The sequence below is a fragment of the Polyodon spathula genome, chromosome 1 (genome assembly GCF_017654505.1).
Source record: "Polyodon spathula isolate WHYD16114869_AA chromosome 1, ASM1765450v1, whole genome shotgun sequence".
Classification (NCBI taxonomy): domain Eukaryota; kingdom Metazoa; phylum Chordata; class Actinopteri; order Acipenseriformes; family Polyodontidae; genus Polyodon; species Polyodon spathula.
This window is the reverse complement of record NC_054534.1, coordinates 3440366-3464777: the sequence shown is the minus strand read 5'-3', so window position 1 is coordinate 3464777 and position 24412 is coordinate 3440366. Positions and strand designations below refer to the sequence as shown.

General features: G+C 40.2%; 2 protein-coding genes across 6 annotated transcripts in view; both read right to left on the bottom strand.

Annotated features, from left to right (window-relative positions):
• Positions 1-4440, bottom strand: part of LOC121312786 (ras-specific guanine nucleotide-releasing factor 2-like) — a 90596-nt gene extending 86156 nt beyond the window's left edge. For all 5 annotated transcript variants that reach the window (XM_041244548.1, XM_041244556.1, XM_041244575.1 and 2 more), the window contains exon 1: positions 3955-4440. In XM_041244548.1, the coding sequence (XP_041100482.1) occupies positions 3955-4230 (276 nt within the window). In that variant the 5' untranslated portion in view covers positions 4231-4440. The remainder of the gene's footprint in view (positions 1-3954) is intronic.
• A 15953-nt stretch (positions 4441-20393) lies between these two features.
• Positions 20394-24412, bottom strand: part of LOC121303907 (DNA mismatch repair protein Msh3-like) — a 69084-nt gene continuing 65065 nt past the window's right edge. The window contains exons 21-23 of the mRNA XM_041234802.1: positions 22760-22946; positions 21654-21783; positions 20394-20470 (exon numbers count right to left, since the gene is read on the bottom strand). Coding sequence (XP_041090736.1) covers positions 20394-20470; positions 21654-21783; positions 22760-22946 — 394 coding nt within the window. The remainder of the gene's footprint in view (positions 20471-21653; positions 21784-22759; positions 22947-24412) is intronic.

Here is a 24412-nt window from a genome sequence, read left to right as displayed (position 1 = left end):
GTAGCTCCTTCAAAGTCATTGTTGGCCTCTCTGTGGCTTCTCTCACAAGTCTCCTTCTTGTTTGAGCACTGAGTTTTGAGGGACGGCCTTTTTTTGGCAGTGCCTGGGTGGTGTGATGCAGCTTCCACTTCCTGATTATTGATCCAGCTGTGCTCACTGGGATATCCAAACACTTGGATATTATTTTGTACCCTTTCCCTAATCTATGCATTTGTATTACTTTATCTCTAACTTCTGTAGAATGCTCTTTGGTCTTCATTTTCCTTCAGATTCACACCCTTACCAATGATCCTTCAACAGTGGGGTTTTTATCCAGAAAATGTGACAGCAACTTTAATGGTTCACAGGTGCAGGCCAATGGTAAGGTAATTTTGTCCTCGTTAGGGCAATTTCTTTCATCGGTGCAAACTGGGAGCTTCCACAGCACAGGGGTTGAATACTTATGCAAGCAAGATATTTCAGTTTTTTATTTTTCTTAAAAATATTTCCCAACATAAAACCAATGTCACCTTACAATAATTGATTCTGAGTTTCAGTGTTTAAAAATATCAAATAGAACGAAATTTCAATGTACCATTTGTAATTCGGTAATATGAGGGAATTGGTCAGGGGTCTGAATACTTTTGCAAGGCACTGTATATATATTCTTGAAAACCCGTAATTCCTGCTCTCAGAGAAACACAGATCATGTTTTTTTACGGAATCCCCCTTTAAAAGGTGGTCCTTGATACCACTTACAGTTGTAACAAGGCATAGTCGTGGCTCCCACTTGCCTCATAATGCCATTTCACTAGCACTTTTAGTCTTGATGTAAGGCGGAAAAACAAGTAGCTCCCTGTCATAGCTATGGCTCCAGAATATATCGTTACAAAGGTGGGTGTTTTGTGTAAAACTGATAAAATTGTAAAATAAAAAAAATGGATAACTAGACTGACCTGTACTGGCTCTACCTTTCTGGACAAAAGTTTTCCGGACAAAAGTGAAATACAGTTTGTCAGTGTGATACTGTAAAACTGTGATAAAGTATTTATCCAAGGCAACTTACAGAGACTAGGGTGTGTGAACTATGCATCAGTCACTTACAACAACACCTCACCAGAAAGACAATACAAGAAGATTAAGTGACTTGCTCAGGGTCACACAGTGAGTCAGTGGCTGAGCTGGGATTTGAAGCAGGAACCTCCTGGTTACAAACCTTTTTCTTTTAACCACTGAACCACACAGCCTCCTATACACTACACTCCTGACTCGACTCCCTTTGCCCCCTCGCCTCTCGACTGGTTCTCCCTCACCTCTGATTGCAGTGTCCTGGTGTGGCTCACCCTCTGCCTCTTGTTCTGTTTCGGCAGGTGCCCCCCAAGGATCCTGGGACCCCTCCTGTTTTCTCTCTACACCTGTTCTCTGGGTTCCCTCATCTCCTCTCATGGCTTCTCGTGTCATTTCTATGCTGATAATGCCCAGATCTTCCACTCCTTTCCCCCTCTGACTCCGACAACTCTGCCCATATCTCTACCTGTTTCTCGGCCATCTCCTCCTGGATGCACTCGCATGCATCATCTTAAACTCAACCTCTTCAAATCAGACCTCCTTTTCTTACCCCCTGTTCCTTCCTCACTGCTGATCTCTCTCTCTCTCTCTCTCTCTCTCTCTCTCTCTCTCTCTCTCTCTCTCTCTCTCTCTCTCTCTCTCTCTCTCTCTATTTCTCTTGAATCCTCCACCCTCTCTCCCTCTTCATCCGCCTAGAACCTCGCTGTCACCCTCGACCCCTCCCTCTCCTTCTCTCAGCGAATCTCTACACTGGCACGCTCCTGTCGATTCTTCCTCAGCAACATACACAGAATTTGCCCCTTCCTCACCAACTATACTACGCAGCACCTAGTTCAAGCCCTGGTACTATACTACCTTGACTACTGCAACTGCAACTACTGCTACCCGTCCGCCCCAGCTCATCCAAAACTCTGCTGCCCGCCTTGTCTTATCCCTTCTCTCATGCTACACCCCCGCTCCGCTCTCTGCACTGGCTTCAGTACCATCTGCAGTCCACAATCCAGTCTGCAAGCCACACTCCACTCTGTAACCAGACATTACACAAAAGTCAAAGATCACCTTTACTGTATGCTTTCACCCGGCTCCAATATTTCCCTGACAGCATAATATATTCACAGCCTTCATTTTCAGTCTACATATCTTTAAAACCTCTCTCTCCATTTCTTTGCATCCTTTGCATAAACTCCCACCTTCAGCACAAGTTAGAGAGCCTGAGGTCTGCCTGCCCGCAACCCCAGTCAGGGCTGACAGACAGACAGAGTCCCAGTTGAAACTGTTTTGGTCTTAATCTGCTTCTGATGTAAATGAACAATTCTGAATTAAAATTACATTCAAGTCAATCCCAGTGAAGGATGGAAATGTGGCATTAGATATAAAACACAATACAACCACAATGGGTCCAGGATACAGAGGATTAAGAAGTCATCAGAATTGCCTCACTGAAGATTTGATTATTATTAATTGGGGTTTACTGTGAATTCAAAATCAAAAGGTATTAGAATGAAATATTTTAATGGAACTGAAAATAAAAGGTCACCAGCTCATAAAATCCATTTGCAAATAGCTTCACCATCAAGAATTAAATCTGTAGATTAAAATATAATTTCCATGAAATACGGTAATCCTAAAACAGCATTTCTATTCTTTGTTGACTCTGTCAGTCTTCTCTGCCTATCATACAGAACGTTTAAATATTTATTTTTTTAAGAGAAATTTCCATGTTTTAGTTTTGTCAAGCAGGTGTTTTTTTGTTTGTTTTTGTTTTTGTTTTTTTGGGGTTTTTTTGTTTTGGTTTATTTGTTTTTTCTTAAGTGATTTAAAGTCTGGAGAAATCGTTTTCAAACTGCCCCGGTGTGCCATACAAGATTCAACTCCACAAAACAGGCTTATGTTAAAAAAAAAGTATGTTAATAATTGTATTCATATGTTGCACACCATATGGGGAAAACGTAAGGAAATAATATCTCAGTACTTATGGGAAAACTTCAGACAAACTTCCCTTAAAAAAAAAAAAACAGCGGCAATATCACTGCAATACAGTATAAACTACATCTAAGAAACAGCGCTTCACATTTTAAACGCATTTGTTGTGTGTGTCTAAGTGTATTTTCAAATCAATTACCAAAAGCACTAAAATGTGTTTCAAATATAGGACTTGTTTAATTTTTAAACATTGACGTTTACAGCGACAGCAACGGCGATGTTGACTCAGCAGTACAGTAGCCTCTATACTGTATTGGTGCTGTTTGTAGTAATACAGTATACTGCAGTATACCGTAGTATTTTTTCCATGATACAAAACAACAGTGTTGTGGGGCCACCAATGCAATCACTATCCTGGTCTATAACTGTGACAATCCACAGGTTCACATGTGTCTGTGAAAGGTTAAGCAAATACCACCCTTAAAAACTCTAACAAATATGTGGGCTGATAGAAACTGAAATCCTGGCGATTACAGTGACCAGCGTGTATGCTCTTTACTGTATCCTAAGACTCGATTTGGATCGATTTGGATGTTAAGACCGTGCAACATAAATGTTCACAATAAGATTACGCACTAATTGATTACATTAATACATACATAAATAAAAATAAATAAATAAGAAAAAAAATCACACGCCTAATCTATAAAATCCAGAAATATTGTGACACATAAAACACCATTATATCGGAATGTTGATACAGGCTAATAAAAACAACCAAAGAAGAATAAAAGAATTCGCTCCAAATTCGTGCCTCTGTCAGCCCAGTTCTGGTGGTTTTATTGCGTGATTATCCTGGATATTGTCCGCGGCTATGTGGGGAGGGTTAATAGCTAATGCCCACTGCTGTGCTACGCTATCTGATATTATTCAAAGCTTCCAGCTCCATTGGCACGCTTGTAATGCCCATATTATTTTACCTACCTGTTTATCCAGAGTGTCTTTGCCCACTGCTGACACTTTTGGCGCAGGGACTGCCTCGCAGGTGCTCCCCTCCAACAGATAGATCCCAGAAGGTCTGGTGCTCTGGTCGTTTTCGAAGTAAAAAAGGACATTTTGGTAGAGCGCGAACCACTTTTCGTGCCACCTGCTGTTTTCGGCAGTTTTTTTGCTCAGGTAGCCCCGTTTGGTCCCCTCTTTGCGCGCAACGACTGACAGATACAAAGCATGCCCTTCATTATATCTCACAGTTTTCTGCATTTTTCCCCCGGATTGATTTTAAGAGAGATTAGCTTTCCACCATATCTCCACCCTTTTCTTGGGGAAAAAAAGCAACAGCAAAGAAAAAAAGAAGAAGCGAGTTACAAAAACAAGGTCCTGAGATTGCCAGGGTGCACGGAAAAGTTGCGAACGCTGCACCGCAGCTCATCTGCCGTCCAGCTGCAGCGATCTAACGAGTGTTGGGTTATAGCCAATCCAGTTGATATAATATATATATATATATATAATATATATATATATTATATATATATATATATATATATATATCTATATATATATATAATTCAACTATAACTATAACTATAACCAAAAACCAAAATAGAGGGGGGAAAAAACATATAAAACGCAAAAGGAAAAATTATACATTATATCCAGTGAACAGAAGGTAAAACAGAATCACGATGGAGATCAGCTTTAATCGGCTTTGACACCAGTTTAAAGAGCCATGTCTCTCGTCCCCGCTGGCTGGTTCTTCTTCTATAGATCTCAATTTTAGGGATGGCTGTACGGTTCTGCAAAACAGATTTGCATTGCTAGAAATAAAGGCGGAGCTTGGCCGCTTGTTCTATTTAAATGTTCAGGGTTTTCATTATAAAGGGAAATTTGCTGTTAAATATTCCGCTCTCTGTCGGTCTCTGACTCTCCCTCTGGCTGCGCTAGTAGTGTTATAACTGTTGATTAACAGCTCCACTCCAGTGCTGAAGCCCCTCTCTCACTGCTGCCGATTGCACGTGTGTGTATTCTCTGCAGTTCTAGAATCAGATGACACTATTTTACTTGGTTGAGACTTGGGTTTGTATTATCAAGCGTATAAAACTAGAGCACATATAACTTGTAGTAGTGGATTTACACGAAATGTTAAATGCACATTTTACACAATCTGCATTCTCAGTCAACTGTGAATTATCGAGTCATCTTTCCAATGTCCGTCCTCTTACATTTAATGCAATATATTTAGTTCCACAGAGAGTCTGGCTTCACTTATAGACGACTGAAAATAATAACGCAGTCAATGAAAGCGCTCCTGGCCGTTCTTTGGAACTTCTTTGTTCTTACTAAAACTTGCAATGAGATTTCCATACAGGTTCAACACAGTACACAAATTATTGGAGACAGAGGCCGAAATTACAGTTTCATAACCAATAAATGTCCTACACAGATGAGCAAATCAGTATTAACCTTGATTCCCTTTCAATTCGAAGACGACCAACAACCAATACATTCAGGACATGCCTGCCACAGGTCAGGTATTTACTGAGTAATTTATGTCACAGCTGTCGATAGTCCCCTCCGGGGAGTGACGTCGTCGGTCCCGCCTGCCGAGGGAATAAGTAGTCACACTGGGGAGCTCACGTCACATTTCGCTTCTCACAATCAGGTGGGTAAGGTAGGTATAACAAACCTCTCCAGTTGCGTGATTGCGTCTTTGTAACAGAGCTCTTGGAGTTTTTCTGTTAGTTCCCCTGCAATTTATTGCTGAAAGTCGGGTTGTCACTTCCCCGGAATCGGACACGACTCTTCTGACGACTGAGCTTGAAACACTGCCCAGCTCCTTTTCTCTCAACAGCCTACATGGCTTGGCGACTGTAGTCTGCTTTTGCTAACCCTGCAGCATCTGCTGTCTGTGTGTTTTGCAGCTATAATAATAATAATAATAATAATAATAATAATAATAATAATAAAAGAGAAGAGCCACGTATTCCTCCAACGGGACCTGGCCCTGCTGCACCTGCAGTTGAGTCGACGCCGCTGCGCTGGTGTGCACGGCCTAAAAAAATAAATAAATAAAGATACCATACCCTTCAGCTTCTGCTGTGTGTGAGTGTGTGTGTCTGTTTTTTCGCTGCCTTGCAGTTTAAAAAAAAAAAAAAAAAAGTGTGCTTACTCCACTGGGTCTGATTCCAGCCCACTGTAGAGTAGACTCCACGCATACATTGACACACACACCTCGGTGCATTGGGTCGTAAAAAAACAGGCTACCCCAGTTGTGTGACTGCATGTGGTCCAGGCTAGACACCCAGTCCAGTAACCTCTATGATTACGCCATTGGTGCTCGGTGCCTCGGCGCCCTCTGTGCATCAGAGCCTCGGTGCTTTGGTGTCCTCGCTGCTTGATGCCCGGCACCCTCTGTGCTTTGGTGTCCTTGCTGCTTGATGCCCAGCGCCCTTTGTGCCTCAGTGCTTCGGTGCCCTTGGTGCTGCAGAGCCTCGGAGCTTCTCCGCCCTTGGTACTCCAGAGCTTCAGACCTTCGACACCCTCGGTACTCAAACGCTCTCTTCAGTGGTGCCTCAGAGCCTCTGTGTTTCGGCGCTCTTGGTGCTTTCCATCCCCCTCCTTTTTCTTTGGAGGAGGATCAGAGTTTTAATTCCCTCTGCCTGGTTCGGGCATTGAGATGTTATTGGATAGGACGAGAGCACTGCGTCAGTCTGACCAGTTCTTCATCTGTTATGGTGAAAGGACCCTGGGTCAAGCCCTCTCGAAGCAGCACTGGATTGTGGACACAGTTTCGACTGCATATACCAGTGCCGGCCTATCCCCACCTGGGAGGGTGGCTGCACATTCTACCAGAGTAGTGGTTACGTCATGGGCCCTCTTTAGAGGAGCCTCATTGACAGATATTTGTACTGCAGCTAGCTGGGCTACCCCACATACATTCACCAGGTTCTACCAACTTAATGTGGTAGATTCCTCTATGCTTTCACTAGGCACAAAGCTCCTTGAGATTGCACACTCACACGCGATGGCTTTGATATACTCTCCCAAAAGTATTTAGTTGTTGGTTGTCTTCGAACTGAAGGAAACAATAGGTTACAGACGTAACCTCGGTTCCCTGAAAGAGAAGACGACCAACAAACCTTGCAAGGTCGCATCACTCGCATTTACTGGTTCGATCCAAAAGAGAACGTGATCACCATGGAGTGACTACTTAAGAACATAAGAAAGGTTCAAATGAGAGGAGGCCATTCAGCCCATCTTGCTAGTTTGGTTGTTAGTAGCTTATTGATCCCAGAATCTCATCAAGCAGCTTCTTGAAGGATCCCAGGGCGTCGGCTGCAACAACATTACCGGGGAGCTGGTTCCAAACTACCACAATTCTCTGTGTAAAAAATGGCCTATTTTCTGTTCTGAATGCCCCTTTATCTAATCTCCATTTGTGACCCCTATCGACATTGCCAATGCCTTTTAGAATTTGGAATGTTTGAATCAGATCGCTGCGTAGTCTTCTTTGTTCAAGACTGAATAGATTAAATTATTTTAGCCTGTCTGCATATGACATGCCTTTTAAACCAAGAATAATTCTGGTCGCTCTTCTTTGCACTCTTTCTAGAGCAGCAATATCCTTTTTGTAACGAGGTGACCAGAACTGAACACAATATTCTAGATAAGGTCTTACTAATGCATTGTACAGTTTTAACATTACTTCCCTTGATTTAAATTCAACACTTTTCACTATATATCAAAGTTTTATTGGTATTTTTTTATAGCTTCCCCACATTGTCTAGATGAAGACATTTCTGAGTCAACATAAACTCTTAAATCTTTTTCATAGATTCCTTCTTCAATTTCAGTATCTTTTCTCTGTTAAATGTCATTTGCCATGTGTCTGCCCAGTTCTGAATGCTGTCTAGATCAATTTGAATGATCTTTGCTGCTGCAACGGTGTTTGGCACGCCTCCTATTTTTGCGTCGTCTGCAAATTTAACAAGTTTGCTTACTATACCAGAATCTAAGTCATTAATGGAGCACAGTGTTGCAATCTCAAAAAAATCAAGCAGGTTAGTTAGATCTCCTTTTGCTAAAACTATGCTGACTGTCTCCCAGAATACTGTTACCATAGAGATAATTTTCCATTTTGGATCTTATTATAGTTTCCATAAGTTTACATATAATAGAAGTCATGCTTATTGGTCTGCAAGAGTGCTGGAACTAAAGATGCTGGGGGTATGGCAGCACCCCTGGTTTTGCACGGCTTCCATCATATACAGGGGTTACAGTTTTGTTCAATGGCTTTCAGCACCCCCACTATAAAAATTGTTCCAGTGCCACTGGTTACCTGGTTTGGTTTTGTCTCCCTTTTTGTTGATCTGGACTGTTGCATGATCTTAGCGGTTTGTAAATAACTTCTTTCATTTCTTTGAGTACTATTGGGAGGATTTCATCTGGCCCAGGGGATCTGTTTATTTGAAGAGTTCCTAGTCCCTTTAACTCTTCTGTCTCTGTTATGCTAAAGTTATTTAAAGCTGGATAGGAACAGGTCAACATGTGGGGCATGTTGCCTGTATCCTCCTTTGTAAAAACTTGTGAAAAGTAATCATTTAACATATTTGCTATTTTTTCTCTTTATTTATGATGCTGCCATTTGTACCTCTTAGACAATTTACTTCCTCCTTGAATGTTCTCTTGCAGTTATAATACTGGAAAAACTTTTTGGAATTGGTTTTAGTCCCCTTGGCAATGTTCATTTCTAGCGCTTTCTTGGCCTTTCTAACTTCCTTTTTGACTTGTGCTTGCAGTTTGAAGCTTTGTTCTTGGTCCCTTTTTTACCGCTCTGTAAAGTGCCTTTTTTCTCTCAATTTTTTTTTAACCATTTATTGAACCATTTCATTTTAGATTTGTTTTGATTTGTCTACTTTTGGGATGTATTTGTTTTGCGCCTCTAGTACTACATTTTTTAAAACTAGCCATCCTTTCTTTGTGGATGTTTTTTCTATTATAATCCAGACTACTTCTGTTAGTCTCGGTCTTCTCTGGGTTCTGTCAGTCTCTACTTATTCCTTCGGTAAGCGGGACCGAGGACGTCACTCCCCAGAGGGGCCTCTCGGCAGCTCTGATATAAAATGCTCAGTAAATACCTGACTTGTGGCAGGCATATCCCAAAAGTATAGGTTGTTGGTCATCTTCTCTTTCAGGGAACAGTTCTGATTCTCACCACAATTTGTGCTAATGAATGTCAAACCCAGTTCATCACAGTAGTAGGAAGGGTGAAATGTTAATTTTGCTTAATTTAAAGTTTTCAAAGTTTAAAGAACAGAAAATAACAGAGCTTATAATCTTCTGCTGTTTTATTTGACATCTGTAAGAGATTTACTCTAAGTCCTAAATCATTGACAGTTTTGTTTTAAATAAAACTTTTACAAATGCTAAAAATAACATTTTATTGTGCTCTATAGTTAGTCCCTTCGTGTTCTTTCTGTTGTTCTTTGATTTTAGAACCGACTGGTTAAATGACACATTTATAAGGAATTAAGGCTTTGAGCGTGACGTGTTTTTATATTCACGATTCTTCAGGATATTGTACTACACGTTAGTACTATCAGATGCTGTACGGTTGCCCTGTATGTGATAAGTGTTCTCACACAAGTGACCATGGTTTGTTATGGCATGCAATTTTGCATGTACATTAAAATGTGTTGGCACACAGTCAACCCACACAGTGTCATGATTATACAATATTGTAAAAAAGTAACAAAATGCAGACAAACTCCTCCAAAGGAAAGGAGCTGTTTCTTCTGGAAACAATCAATCAATCAAATGTACTGTGTGTAGCGCCTTTCATGCCAAGGCACCCCAAAGCGCTTCACATGACAAATAAATACACTATACAATAATATAATATAATATAATATATAATAATATAATATAATATAATATAATACAAATGGGAAAAAAACAATACATATTAACAAAATTCTAAGGCCTCTGCATAAAGATGTGTTTTAAGCTTTGATTTATCATTATCGTTTTATCATTGTAATCACCAGAAGCAGCATCATCAGAGCTCAGCTGGCATCCAGGGACAGAAGGTAAAAGCATGTCATTAATGTAAGCAGGGCCATTTCCAGAGATAGCCTTAAATGTCATTAATAAGATTTTAAAAATAACTCTGTACTTCACTAGAAGCCAATTCAAGCAGGCAAGAACAGGTGTAATAGGTTCAAATCTGTTTGTACCTGTCAGAATTTGTGCAGCTGTATTCTGAACCTGCTGTAACCAATTGATTAGTTTACAAGGTAGACCAGCCAATAGGGTATTACAGTAATCTAGATAGAATGAAACAAATGCATGAATTAAAATTTCTATGCCAGATTCTGCAAGATACAAACAGACTAGATATACAAATGATAATAAGCAGACTTCATTACAGTTGAAATGTGATGCTGAAAACTAAGAGCAGAGTCAAGACTCCAAGACTTTTCACAGCTTGCAGGGGGGGCTGCCAAAGGTCATTGGTTGTGGGATTTTATTTAAAGCTGTTTTAGAGCCAATTAAAAGAAATTTAGTTTTATTTGCATTTAACTGCAAAAAATGTTTTGACATCCAAGCTGCTATTTTGTCAAGGCAAGTTGAGTCTGGAGTTGACGTTTACATCATCTGAACTCATTTTAAAATACATCTTGGTGTCATCGGCATAAGAGTGAAAATTAAAACCATGCTGTCTGATGACATTACTCAGTGGTAACATTTACAAATTAAAAAGTAAAGAACCAAGAACAGAGCCCTGTGGAACCCCAGAAACAATAAGAGAATGAGCCGACTGTGATCCTCTGAAGAACACAGATTGATGTGGGGAGGTTAAGTAGGAGCGCAGCCTGGAGAGTGCTGTGCCAGCAATGCCGATAGTTTTCTCAAGGTGATCAAGAGTTGTGTGATCAATGGTGTCAAATGCAGCAGATATATCCAAAAAGACAAGCCTGATAACAGTGCCTCATCTGCCTTCAGCAGGATGTCATTACAACGTTTATGAGTGCAGACTCTGATCTATGCTGTTTCCGAAAAACAGATTGAAATTTTTCAAAAAGACTATTAGCAGAGAGTTATGCAGACAACAACCTTTGCAAAGAGTTTTGCAAGGAAAGGTAAATTAGAAACTGGACGATAATTAGACAAGATATCAGGATCCAATGTAGAATGCAGAATATCACAATAGTAACCAACGTGATACCACATACAAGCCTTTATGTATTATTTTTTTTTTTTAATCTCAACATAATTTTTCACCATAATTTACCAATAGAGGCGTGTACATTCATACATAGTGCCTCTCTGGTGAAAGTGACTATTGTGGGAACAGAAAACAACGTATAGCATTGCAGGAGGGAGAGTGATCTGGATACACCATGATGCTCATAAGGTAAACTTTCCCCTGGCGAACAATGCTGAGTAAATATTTATGTGAATATTATTGAAAAAAAACTTTAAAACTTTGAAGACAGACGACAACAGCAAAGACTTAAAAAGAAAAACATAATGTTCTGTAACAGCCACAACAATCCACAATTACAAATGTACCGTCTAACTAAAACTCTTATCACGGGGTGGCTTGGGGAAGCTACATTACACCACCCTTCAAATTGTATTTATAGTTCTGTCTCGTAGTTGCAAACACATCAGGACTGGGTGTGAGATACTTTTTATTATTTTCAATGGAATAATGTACCCCTATTGTATTAATATAAGGACTACACCTTTAATTTGGGGAATGATAATCAGAAAACAGAAAGTAAGCCAGAAGAGCTGTGTTCAACTGGCAGCATTCCCAGCGTCTACTCTCAGGGTTTCTCACAGCAGCCCGGAGCCCTGTTTCCGGTTTGCATTGGCATGTTTAGTAACTGACACCTACAAGTTCACAGCAACTACTTGATATGGTAGACCAGTAATCTATAGAAACCATCTGCCAACGACACACAGCAAACTATTACCTGCTGTAGAGTTGTCTATTGCGTGTTGTTTGAGGCATCTGAAAGAGCATTGCTCCTACATCACCCAGCCAGGACGTTACCAGACAGGTTCTCCCATAAGAAGCAATAATCCCAAGCAGGGGAGTCACTTTAGAAGACTGTACAGCATCAGGAAGGACACTGTTTTAATGCTCTGGACAGTGAGGACACTTCATCAGTTCAACAGGCCTTCATGCTGTGAGGTTGTGTATTGTAATATTTTGGTTAGAAAAGAGCTGATGAAAGTATTTTATAAGGAAAACAATATTTTTTAAAGAACAGTCTAGCCACTAGTTAGCTTTTTTTTTATTTTTACATATAACACTGTCAAAAAATTCAGACCGCCCGTCATCTTCAGCACAGACTTTGGTGTAAACTTCAATTTCACGATATGTATTCTATAATAGAGTGTGAAAGCTTCATCTTCCTGTTGCATTTGGCAGACTGCAATAGTGTTACAGTAATCCTGCCCGCATTCTGGGTTTCAGAATTCCCCTTAGGTTATGTCATTGAAATGACCAGGTGCCAGCAGCAAGGCCCCTGCTAACTCCACTCTGAACTGATTGCTCTCAGTACTGTATGAGTCACAGCCAGGTTTGTAGCTTCAATAATGGCAGTTTCTCACACATCTATTTGAGGGGAGCTGTGAAAAGCACGGCTGGGGGCAAGATTAGCGTGAGATTGTTCACATGGCTGGTGCTTCCTTGTCCAAAGCTGTTTCTTTAGGGCTCGTCTTAAATGGTCATCTAGCCCTCAGAACCATTAAAACATATCAGATTGTGACCCTAAACAAATCATGAATTGGACAATGTGTTATAAAACTTCTTAGAGCTAGTTATTATTTTAGACACAACCTTACCTGAGAATTTTGCCCACGCTGTTGAGTTCAGAATGATGCATTAAAAATTATATTTTAGCTCGCAATGAGAAGCACCATTCAACTGTGGCCAGGACTTTACTATACTTCCGAATTAAAATGACAGGAAAGGAGAGTTGTGTAGACAGTATGACAACATCAATGTTAAAATATATAGTTTTAAAATACAGCATTTCACTCAAATAAATATCAGGTGTCTCTTCTTCAGGTGAAAGTAGAAAAGAGAGATTGATGTTTACATTCAAGGTAGAATCAGAACTTTAACAAAAACAACCCATTTTGAATCACTACCATTCTAATACTGTAAGGAAAAATGCTGTGTCGAAAAAAACTGTGACAATAAAAAATGTTCTTCCAGTATTAGAGATCATTAGTCTTTAGTTAGTCCAATAAAAGGTATCACCTCTCTGTCCCTTTGTCATTCAAATATACAAAATGACTTACAGAGACTAGGGTGTAAACTATGCATCAACAACTGCTGCTGAGTCACTTATAATAGGACTGGATCTAAACTGGGAACCTCCTGGTATCAATCCCTTTTCATTAACCACTGGACCACCAAGAATATAAAGGGATTGCTCTACCCCCTAACCCAATATCCCTCAGCTCAACCATCAAGTCCCCACCACTGCTAGTTTTCATGAAAATATTCAGAAAAACAGCTAAAAAAGTGTGAGGGGAAAATTGTCTGACCTAAAATAAAATAAAAATTAAAAAAAAACAAAAAATAAAGGAAAATAAATTAAAAAAAAAAAAAAAAAAAAACCTTTTTACTCCAAAGACAACATTTGGCAAGATTGTAGAGTTCCTTCCTCTATGCACAGATTAACAGACTCCCTGGCCCTGGATATGCTCAATAATACTCTACACTGGCCAGGTTTATGCCTGGCTGGGGGGCCTGCTTGTGCAATTGCATGCTACACTGTTGCGTCCAAGTAGAAATTACACATGGACAGCACTGGGAATACTGTAAAGTGAACAGGAGAGTGTATTGTTGTTCAAATGCAAGCTTACACTGCTTCAGACCATACTGTACCCATCTGCACTACCCATGAGAGCTTCCTGGATTTGGACTGAGCACCAGGTGAAAATGCATACAATTCATTTTCTTATTGGCTGGAATACAAAAAAACAAGCAATGCCAACCAGCAGTTGATGTTTTTTTCTTTCTGTGCTGCTGCAAAAATCATTTAAAGATGAGATGCTGTGCATGCAGTTATAGAATAAAAGCAATGCTAACAATATGTCAATTCAGCCTTGTCATGTCTACATTTGATTAGCACCATCAGTGCATTGTATTGGGTTTTTGAAATTCATTTCACAGAATCACAACTAGGAAGAGGTCCTACTAATAGCAGCTTTTAACAAAAAGGCAATTTTTCATGCCTTTTCGGGACCAATATATGGTTTAAATAATTGATTTTGATAAGTACTTCATTTTTCTAAATTGAGGAGCACTAGCAGACAGCCAGGGTGTGGGGCTGGGGGCCAATTTAGACAGAACATCCATGGTTTTACATGGAGTAACACTGGTTTTACCAATACGCCAGGAGGCCCACTGGGAATAGCAATGGGCATCTCTGCAGACGCAGACGAGGTACCTTTTTGTTTTTATTGTAGATCACGCTACATCTTTTGATCAGCTCAATGTCTTACACATTCTGTGAATTACATTATCAGAATCTGTTAACCTTCCTCTTTACATTTTCAATGTATTGTTGCTGTTTGCTGTGCTGTTCTGTTTTGGAATTCTGTAACAAGGAAAACACAGAAATGCCCCCCCACATCAGTTTTAAGTTAATGTGCATCCAGTGTATGATTCTGTTTAGATAGATAGAAAAGCACCACATAAATGGGTCTGCTCTAGATACTGTATAACAAGACATTTGATCTCCTTTGATGGCCACCTGCTCCTCTTTGGCAATCAAGATGTTATTATCTTGATTCCGAGTGCTCTTTTGATGTTCACAGAGCTCTCTACTGTGACTTCTTGGTCCAAATTATCTTAACAAGTTAATTTCAGAGCCGCTATAGGGCCGCAGATATTGCTTTACTTTCTGCTTAAAAATATCAGCTGGAGTCTTGTGCTTGTAGAGCGTTGCCAATATGCAGATTTATTAATTCTAATTTTTATTTGCCATCTGCTGGTTGGCCTCCCTAACCCACGGGGGCGCCAGAGCCAATGTTCCTTCGGAATCCCCAGCGAAAGCCATGTGGAAGTAGTACAACCAAAAGAAAATAATTCTGTTGACAACAGGGAAAAAAAAAACAAAAACAAAAAAAAAACTACAAGCAATTTTCTTTTGTTTGTTTTAAAAGGAGAGGAGCCGGTTTTTGGATAGTTCATAGATTCATAAGAGAGGACTTAATGTATTATAGATTGTGGAGTAAACACGTCCATTAAATAGCAGTGCTTAGTGATTTAGAACAACAGCTACATAACATGTCTAAATAAATGAACAAACAAATGAGAAACGTTTTCCAAATATAGTGATTTTATTAATATAGATGTTACCAAAGAGATCATTCTGTTTCAGGAAAACAATGACTTAGTTTGGGCTCCGTCTGTGCAGTTGCAAAAGATGCTATTAACATGCAGCTTGAATGGGCTACCTTTACACGGAAATGTTTTTTGTACACATTAAAAGAATTCCTCCAAATTCACCTAACTTATACCGGACATATTACATCACTATTATAAGCGCCAATACAATATGTGTGAATGTAGAATATGAACCAACAGCTTTTTGAAGGGAATAGAGGAAACTCCATGGAGTACTGTAGTCATTCCACTCATGAAGATGGCTGAATAACCCACAGACTTCATTCATGAGGAACGTCAACACAGTTCAGGATGCATTGTGTTTCTGTGAGCAAGTACAATACATTGAAAATGTTTACACACCTGAATCAGCATGCAGGGTACTGATAGGAACTCTACGATTTGCGCAGTCATATCGTTGTATTTGAACCAATGCAACGTACATTCAAAAATGAAATCCACACTCGGTAGCATTAAATACAAAACAGGTTATTCGACGCTAGATCACTTTCAGCATGTGTTGTTTAATGTGCTATATTCACAATTATTACTGTCATTCAGTAGCAATTCATATGCATTTGAGTTTGTTTTTTTTAGCATGCTACTGCACAAGCCAGCTCACACTGTAGATTCAAACCTTTGCAAGTCAGACATGAGATTATGATTTTTATACAAAGACAGTTCCACCAAATCCTTGGAAGGGAAAGATCTATGTATTAAAATGTACCAGTTCCTTTAACGCATTGCTGTCACATATATTCCAGGCGTCACAGAATGATGTCATGTATCTCCTGAAAAGAGATTAAAAAAAGACAGAGAGTCAGGTTTGTTTGTTTTATTTAACTGAAGTATGAATATCTAACAAAATAGCGAAGACGTAAGCGCACGAATGAACACCCAGCATTCTTCTGCTATGGTTGCCTCCTGTCTACTGTACACTGAATAAGGTTCATTTACTTTTAAAAAGTCATGATTGTTTTGATGTTTATTTTCACTTGTCAGGATTTCAGCCACAGTAATTCTACCACCTCACTCGATTTAGTGGGGCACTTGCATTTCCATGGAACAAGAGCCCCTGTCAACCCCCGAAACAAAGAAAAGAAAGTGTAAAAAAAAAAAAGAGAGATCTTTGCCCCTGTCAACCTGCGGGGGTGCTTTCTGGTAAACAAAGAAAAGAAAGTGTGAGGTTTGATCTTTTTGTAGGTTTGTACTGCGGGGGTGCTTTCTGGTATTAAAGTGTGCTCATGTGAGGTTTGTACTGCGGGGTGCTTTCTGGTATTAAAGTGTGCTCATGTGAGGTTTGTACTGCGGGGGTGCTTTCTGGTATTAAAGTGCGCTCATGTGAGGTTTGTACTGCGGGGGTGCTTTCTGGTATTAAAGTGCGCTCATGTGTGTAGGTTTGTACTGCTGCGGGGTGCTTTCTGGTATTAAAGTGCGCTCATGTGAGGTTTGTACTGCGGGGGTGCTTTCTGGTATTAAAGTGCGCTCATGTGAGGTTTGTACTGCGGGGGTGCTTTCTGGTATTAAAGTGCGCTCATGTGAGGTTTGTACTGCGGGGTGCTTTCTGGTATTAAAGTGCGCTCATGTGAGGTTTGTACTGCGGGGGTGCTTTCTGGTATTAAAGTGCGCTCATGTGAGGTTTGTACTGCGGGGTGCTTTCTGGTATTAAAGTGTGCTCGTGTGAGGTTTGTACTGCGGGGGTGCTTTCTGGTATTAAAAGGTTTGTACTGCTCTTTCTGGTATTAAAGTGCGCTCATGTGTGAGGTTTGTACTGCGGGGGTGCTTTCTGGTATTAAAGTGCGCTCATGTGAGGTTTGTACTGCGGGGGTGCTTTCTGGTATTAAAGTGCGCTCATGTGAGGTTTGTACTGCGGGGGTGCTTTCTGGTATTAAAGTGCGCTCATGTGAGGTTTGTACTGCGGGGGTGCTTTCTGGTATTAAAGTGCGCTCATGTGAGGTTTGTACTGCGGGGGTGCTTTCTGGTATTAAAGTGCGCTCATGTGAGGTTTGTACTGCGGGGGTGCTTTCTGGTATTAAAGTGCGCTCGTGTGAGGTTTGTACTGCGGGGGTGCTTTCTGGTATTAAAGTGCGCTCGTGTGAGGTTTGTACTGCGGGGGTGCTTTCTGGTATTAAAGTGCGCTCGTGTGAGGTTTGTACTGCGGGGGTGCTTTCTGGTATTAAAGTGCGCTCGTGTGAGGTTTGTACTGCGGGGGTGCTTTCTGGTATTAAAGTGCGCTCGTGTGAGGTTTGTACTGCGGGGGTGCTTTCTGGTATTAAAGTGCGCTCGTGTGAGGTTTGTACTGCGGGGGTGCTTTCTGGTATTAAAGTGCGCTCATGTGAGGTTTGTACTGCGGGGGTGCTTTCTGGTATTAAAGTGCGCTCATGTGAGGTTTGTACTGCGGGGGTGCTTTCTGGTATTAAAGTGCGCTCGTGTGAGGTTTGTACTGCGGGGGTGCTTTCTGGTATTAAAGTGCGCTCATGTGAGGTTTGTACTGCGGGGGTGCTTTCTGGTATTAAAGTGCGCTCATGTGAGGTTTGTACTGCGGGGGTGCTTTCTGGTATTAAAGTGCGCTCGTGTGAGGTTTGTACTGCGGGGGTGCTTTCTGGTATTAAAGTGCGCTCATGTGAGGTTTGTACTGCGGGGGTGCTTTCTGGTATTAAAGTGTGCTCATGTGAGGTTTGTACTGCGGGGTGCTTTCTGGTATTAAAGTGTGCTCATGTGAGGTTTGTACTGCGGGGTGCTTTCTGGTATTAAAGTGTGCTCATGTGAGGTTTGTACTGCGGGGGTGCTTTCTGGTATTAATGTGAGGTTTGTACTGCGGGGTGCTTTCTGGTATTAAAGTGTGCTCATGTGAGGTTTGTACTGCGGGGTGCTTTCTGGTATTAAAGTGCGCTCATGTGAGGTTTGTACTGCGGGGGTGCTTTCTGGTTTCCATGTTATGCATTAGCAGTAGTACTTTTTATTTATTTAAAAAAACATGTTTTTTCACATACAATGCAAAGTTTTATCACATTTAATTACCTGTCTGCAAAAGTAACTGTTAGTTAGATAATGCATCACCCCCCAACCCTGGCTTTAAATGATTTGGGTTAAAAACTAGAGAGTGTGTGGGGAGCAGATAGGTGGTTATGCATTGGAAATTGTTCATACAATACTTTATCAACCAATATGAATAAAACATGTATGATCTACTGAGATCTGCTTATACAACTATACAAGCATTTAATAAACAAACAGTCCCAGTCTCAGAAATGGTATCGTCAGAGCTCATTGTGTTGTTTCTTCTTTCTAAACAGTTACATTGCATTACATGCTTCCCATTATGATGAGACAACACCACCATAGCAATCTACAGAACAGCTTATATTCACAACATACCCCCTGCAGTCAGCAGGAAATGCAAATTACCAGACGAGGCAGGGACAATAAAAACAACGGCATCAACTGTAGCGAAGAACAACGGGCAAATATTCAAAACACCCTGCGTGTGTCGCAAGGGGAGCTGTAGGGATTTTCACAAGTCCTTTTGCGAAAAAAGTTTCGCTTCTGAGTGAGATTCAAAATAAATGCTGCGTTGGAAAAAATGGGTTTGCCAAGTGCTTTTCCCTCAAATTTGGGGGAGATGTCATGAATAATCCCGCAAGTTCACCATCACGAGCGAAATTCAAAAGTTCATTTGCTCTCAAATCACAATGTTGCATGGAAATCACTTAAGACTGTTTACAGTCCTCTTAATTATTCGCAGGAAGTATTTCAGGACAACCTCTTTTTATAGTTAAAGAGCGAACGTGGCTTTCAGACAGCTATATTTGCAAATGATTGCAGAGCAACAGAAAAAGAGGAAATATCATGTGGGCAGAATATACAGACAGTGTGTAACATTTCTTGTCTACTGAATAGGTCCTTAGTCAATGTACACTTTGATTAAACACAATAACATTTTGGTTTATTTCCAACTCAAACATTTTATTTATTTATTTGTGGTTTATTTTAAACAATTCTAAGCAGCGCACATTTAAAATCATAAGATATATATATATATATACACACACACACACACACACACACACTGCTGTGCAAAAGTCTTAAGACATGTATTTTTCTTCTCTGATGCATTATGAGCATCAACAATTTACTCAAAGCCTCCTCTAGTGTTTTCTATTTTTATAACAACCTTGACTTGCATAAAGAAGGAAAAACATTGAGTGAAATAGCTCAAATTACTTGATTTTCAAGGTGTTGTATCCAAAGCATAATTCAACAAGTACAGAGAAACATCATCTGTAATTGACAAACCCAGGACTGGAAGACTCAAAAAGCTGTCTAACAAGGATGAGCAATACTTGAAGATAATATCCTTAAGGAGTACATACAAGACAAGCGTTGAATTGACAACAGAACTGGCAGAAGGCACAGTTGTCGTTGTCCATCCATCAACAGTCCAAAGCACCTTTAAAAAAGGGGAGGGAGTTCCCTGGGGAATTAAACACTGGGACTTTTATCCAGAGTCCAGGAGCTGTCCTGAATGCTGCCTTCCTCCAAATGCATATGCCTGTTGTATATTCTCTGCTTCGTTAAAATAATGGAATATGTTTGTAGCAATATATAAAAATGAATATCTCCAATGAGTGTAGGAAAGTCTCATCTGTGTATCTCTTTATGAAATGTTGTATGTGCGGTATTCTGTATCTTATTGATGTACCTTCTAGTGTATTACAAGTTTAATTTTGTTTTGTTTAAATGAAGGGAATTATATCAATAATTGTCACTTTGTCATGAAAGGTGCTGAAAATGCATGCATTTAGGAATCAATTATCATTGCAAGACAGGTGGGTAATCAACATAATGTTTACTTGAGAAAAGTGTAGCACTGATTAGAGAAAGAACCCTAGCCCACCATTCAGGCACATTGTAATCTTTTGCCCAGTGATTGCTATCCAGCTGCAAATCTGATTCAAAATAAACAAACAGACATAAATATTATTGGCTCTGGCGGTTCCGTGGGTTAGGGAGGCAACACGGCCAGGGCCTGCTTGTCCTTGTCGTGCCACAGCAAACCCTGCTGGCCAGGCGCCCAGCGAGCTCAAAAGAGAGACACACCTGCAGAGCAGTCCTCTGTCCTCCAGAGGCCAGCAGCTCGCTGACATGCGCTCTCGAGCCAGAGCTGAAAGCTGGAAACATTTGTTATCTTAATCATTTGTCCCCACTGAAGCAACCTTAATGGGTATTTTGGCCCAAAACCAAACCTACAGTGTGTTTTATTAATATTACTAGTTTATTTGGTTTAGTTTATTATTAATATTATTATTATTATTAGTTTATCTCTCTCTGGACAGTCAGCAAAGAAAATGAAGGGCTGAAATTCAGAAACATTTTGTTCAGTGAATAAACTGTATTTTGTATGATGTATCCAATGCCTAGTACTACAATACAATTACAATGTGGAGCTTGTGCATGCAATGTTTTAAAACAGGACTGTAACGGATTCAAAAAGTCCAGGTCAAAAACAGCATTTGTTTTAGTCTTAGTTTTATCTGGCAAAACATTGTCTCTTTTTCCATTTATTTGCTACTATATATTTTGTTTGCCTTTGAGTCATTAATAAAACTGGGGCGATGGCTCCTTTTTTTACCATTGGAAAACAATGCATCAATGCCATGCCATTGAAAAAAAAGGTCATATTTAATCTACTGATATACACACTTTTTTTGATATAATATATATATATATATATATATATATATATATATATATATATATATATATATATATATATATATATGCCTTATTTTTGTCTTCATTGGTGCCAAGTGGTAGTAAAAGCACAAAAACAAAAGCATTCAATTAAACAAGTAAACCCAAGTAGCAGACGGTTCATCTTTCAGTAACAATTGAACTTATTTACAAAAACAGTCCTGTATTCTTAGTGTCCATTCCTTATATTCTGTTTTTGTTAAGAAGCAGGACAGCATCTATATTGTTTGTGTATAAAGAGGAATGGAGCTTGTCTACAATCTGCCCAGCCTTGCTGAAAACCTGCTCGCTGGGGACTGACGTTGCTGGGATGCTTAAGATGCTTCCAGTCAAGCAGGCTACTTTTGGAAAGCGAACAAGTGAAACCATGGATCAATGTATATATGCACCACCGCAGCCTTTGTCACTGACAACCCTTTTGATTTACAATTTGTGTTTGTGATCATCTGGTATAAAAGAGGCTATTTCAGTGTGCAAGGCTGTACAGCTCTCTGTTCAGTACGTGACCCACCTTTGTTGTGGTCACTCTCATGTTGGTTCAGCAGGAAGGCCATGTGGTAGTTCCCCACATGCTCTGGACACTGTCTCTCCAGCTCACACAGCAGAGGGTAGTGGGTCACAAACAGGGTCAAGGATTTCACCTTAAAAACAAGAACAAAAAATACAAAACAGTATACTTTAAGCATTACAATTTTGAGATTTTAAGATTAGCCTTTTCCTCAGTTTTCAGTCGTGTTGGGGGCTTTTCCAAATCAGTTTTAGTCAAGATTGCTTTTTACAAACTTTGCACTAGATGCCTTTAGTAACTGAAGTTGGTGAAAACACTGATAGTCGAAACTTTGTTTGTCATAATCTCAGGGTATGTGGAGGCTGTCTGTGGGTCAGTCTTAGATTTTAACATGCATTCCAGAGGTTCACGTGATGCAACTTGCAAAATGCATTCTTGAGTATTATAACCTGGGGGTTACTGAGAACACATTATTAAGAGTATCAAAATATGGGAGCATAGAGAGAGGCATCCTGGCTGTAAGTCATGGCTCAAACTGGGATGAATGTCACCGGTATACTTGTTTATATGGATGAGCTCAAACTTTTGTGGCTCACTTTCTGGACCGCATCAAGTGTAACCAAAATGGATCAGTGTTAACGTCTATGAATAGCAGGCTGAGAGAAAGAACTACTAACTAAGGACAAAATCACAATTAATAGAAGTTAAAACATGATTTATGATAAACTGAGATCATTTTCAACTGATAATCAAATTGAAAATGGCATTAATGTAGAACAAATAAAATCTTTGATTCAAAAGAATTAATCCAGAAATGACCAAGACGTTACAGACTGCAAAAAGAATGCATTATGAATGCCAAAACGGCATTCATATTTCAATGTGCTTTCTGTTAGACCTTTATCAGCAATGAAAGCACAGACTAAAGACATTTCCTTTTAGAGTCTAAACAGTTTTTACACTGATGTTTTTGGTCTGGTTCCTTTTGGTGTGTTGTCATGGAAAAGCAACATAAAGTACTATTACAATACCCACACTCCTATGCGTCTTCTGAGCAGGAAGACAATTCGGGAAGCAATCCACACTGTAGATGTGGCACGGGTACTCACGTCTCTGATGAAATACTCCAGCGTGGCGTAGGCTATGGCAATGCCGTCGTGAGTGCTCGTCCCGCGGCCCAGCTCGTCTAGAATGACGAGCGACCGAGATGTAGCTTTCTCAATGATCTCCGACGCCTCTGTCAGCTCCTCCATGAATGTGCTCCTGCCCTTGTAAATATTGTCAGAGGCTCCCATTCTGGGAAACAAAGCAAATTACATACACAAATATATAAAATCCGTACTATGGATATTCTTTTAAAACTTGTCTGATATTTGCTGTGTTGTTGGTAAATGTAAATTCGAAATTTCAACTGAATCAAAGCAGATGCCAAAACAACTGCTGGACACATTAGGTGTTACTACAAAGCAATTGAAATACAATGCTGTCTTTCCTCTAGTTCTCAAATCAATGAATGTAAAGAAATAGCCAAGCCAGGCCACTTTCTATCTGCCACTGTGACAGAGGAAAGTAATTTCAAATCAGCCCTGTTTGCTGCCATCAGCAGCAAAGCAAGATCAAATGGGTTTGATTTGGGGCTCTGTCAGCTCTGTCAGAGGCAGACGGCACACAATCGGCCTCTCTAACTCTGAAGGAGGACACTATCTAAAAAGATTCCAATGTGAAGGACACAAGAGGGCTGTCAATTAATACGACTATCAGAGAAACATTAGTTGCAGATCAATTCGTTAATATAATAATAACTATGATACATGAATGGGTCTTTGTGTAAGGTCTGGCTGCTAGCTGGATTGTAGATTGCAAATGGAACAGTCAGCATGCAGGCAGCCTGAGCTTCATTGGCATTTTCCACACTGGTTTCATGGTACAGCTAGAAACACATCAGTTGAGAGTTATCAATACAAAGTGAAACACAAGCAGCTTTCAAAGCAAAGCTTGCACCACATGTTTGGACAGATCTTCTAATATCCTCCATTTAATTTAGCTCTGTTGAACTGAGGATCAAACTGGCTTCGTCCCCGAACATTCACTTATTACGGACTGCTTATGATCCTGTCTGTGAGTGTGCAAGGGGGAAAGTGAGATCGATGTGGGATTTCCTAAACAGCCGCATGCTCTCCCACAATTCAGTCATCAACTCAAATCTTAAATCCGTGTCCCGTTCAATATACAGGACTTGTGGATATTTTAATCCAGCCTGCTGTAGAACTGGAAAATCAGGAAAAAATATTTTCCCTACAAAAAAACCCTGAAAACCTAGAATTTGCTTCTTTGACCAGCCAGCAAACCTCAGACAAGAATGTTCAGCCTGTACAGTACAGTCACGATTGCTGCTTAAATGGGATACAACTCTGGAAGACGGTGCTTCCAATGCTATTTATGTTGTTTAATTGGGACGTCCCTTTGTTTATTTGGGATAGAGTATTTTCAAATGATGAACAGAGATCGCTTGTCAGAGCAAGACAGGTTCGCGTAGCAGAGTGCAGCGAGTAGGAAAGAGGAGGACCAGAGGTATAGTGCTGGGGAGGGGTCGCCGCTCCCCCACTTCTCCTGGGCAGGGAGACCACCACTTCCATACTTCACATGTAGAATATTGAACTGTTTTGCTCCTACTGATATATGGAGATATACATATACAGAAGTTGCTTTACAATAATACCTCAATACCTGATTGTCTGACTTTGTAATCAATTGGTACCCTT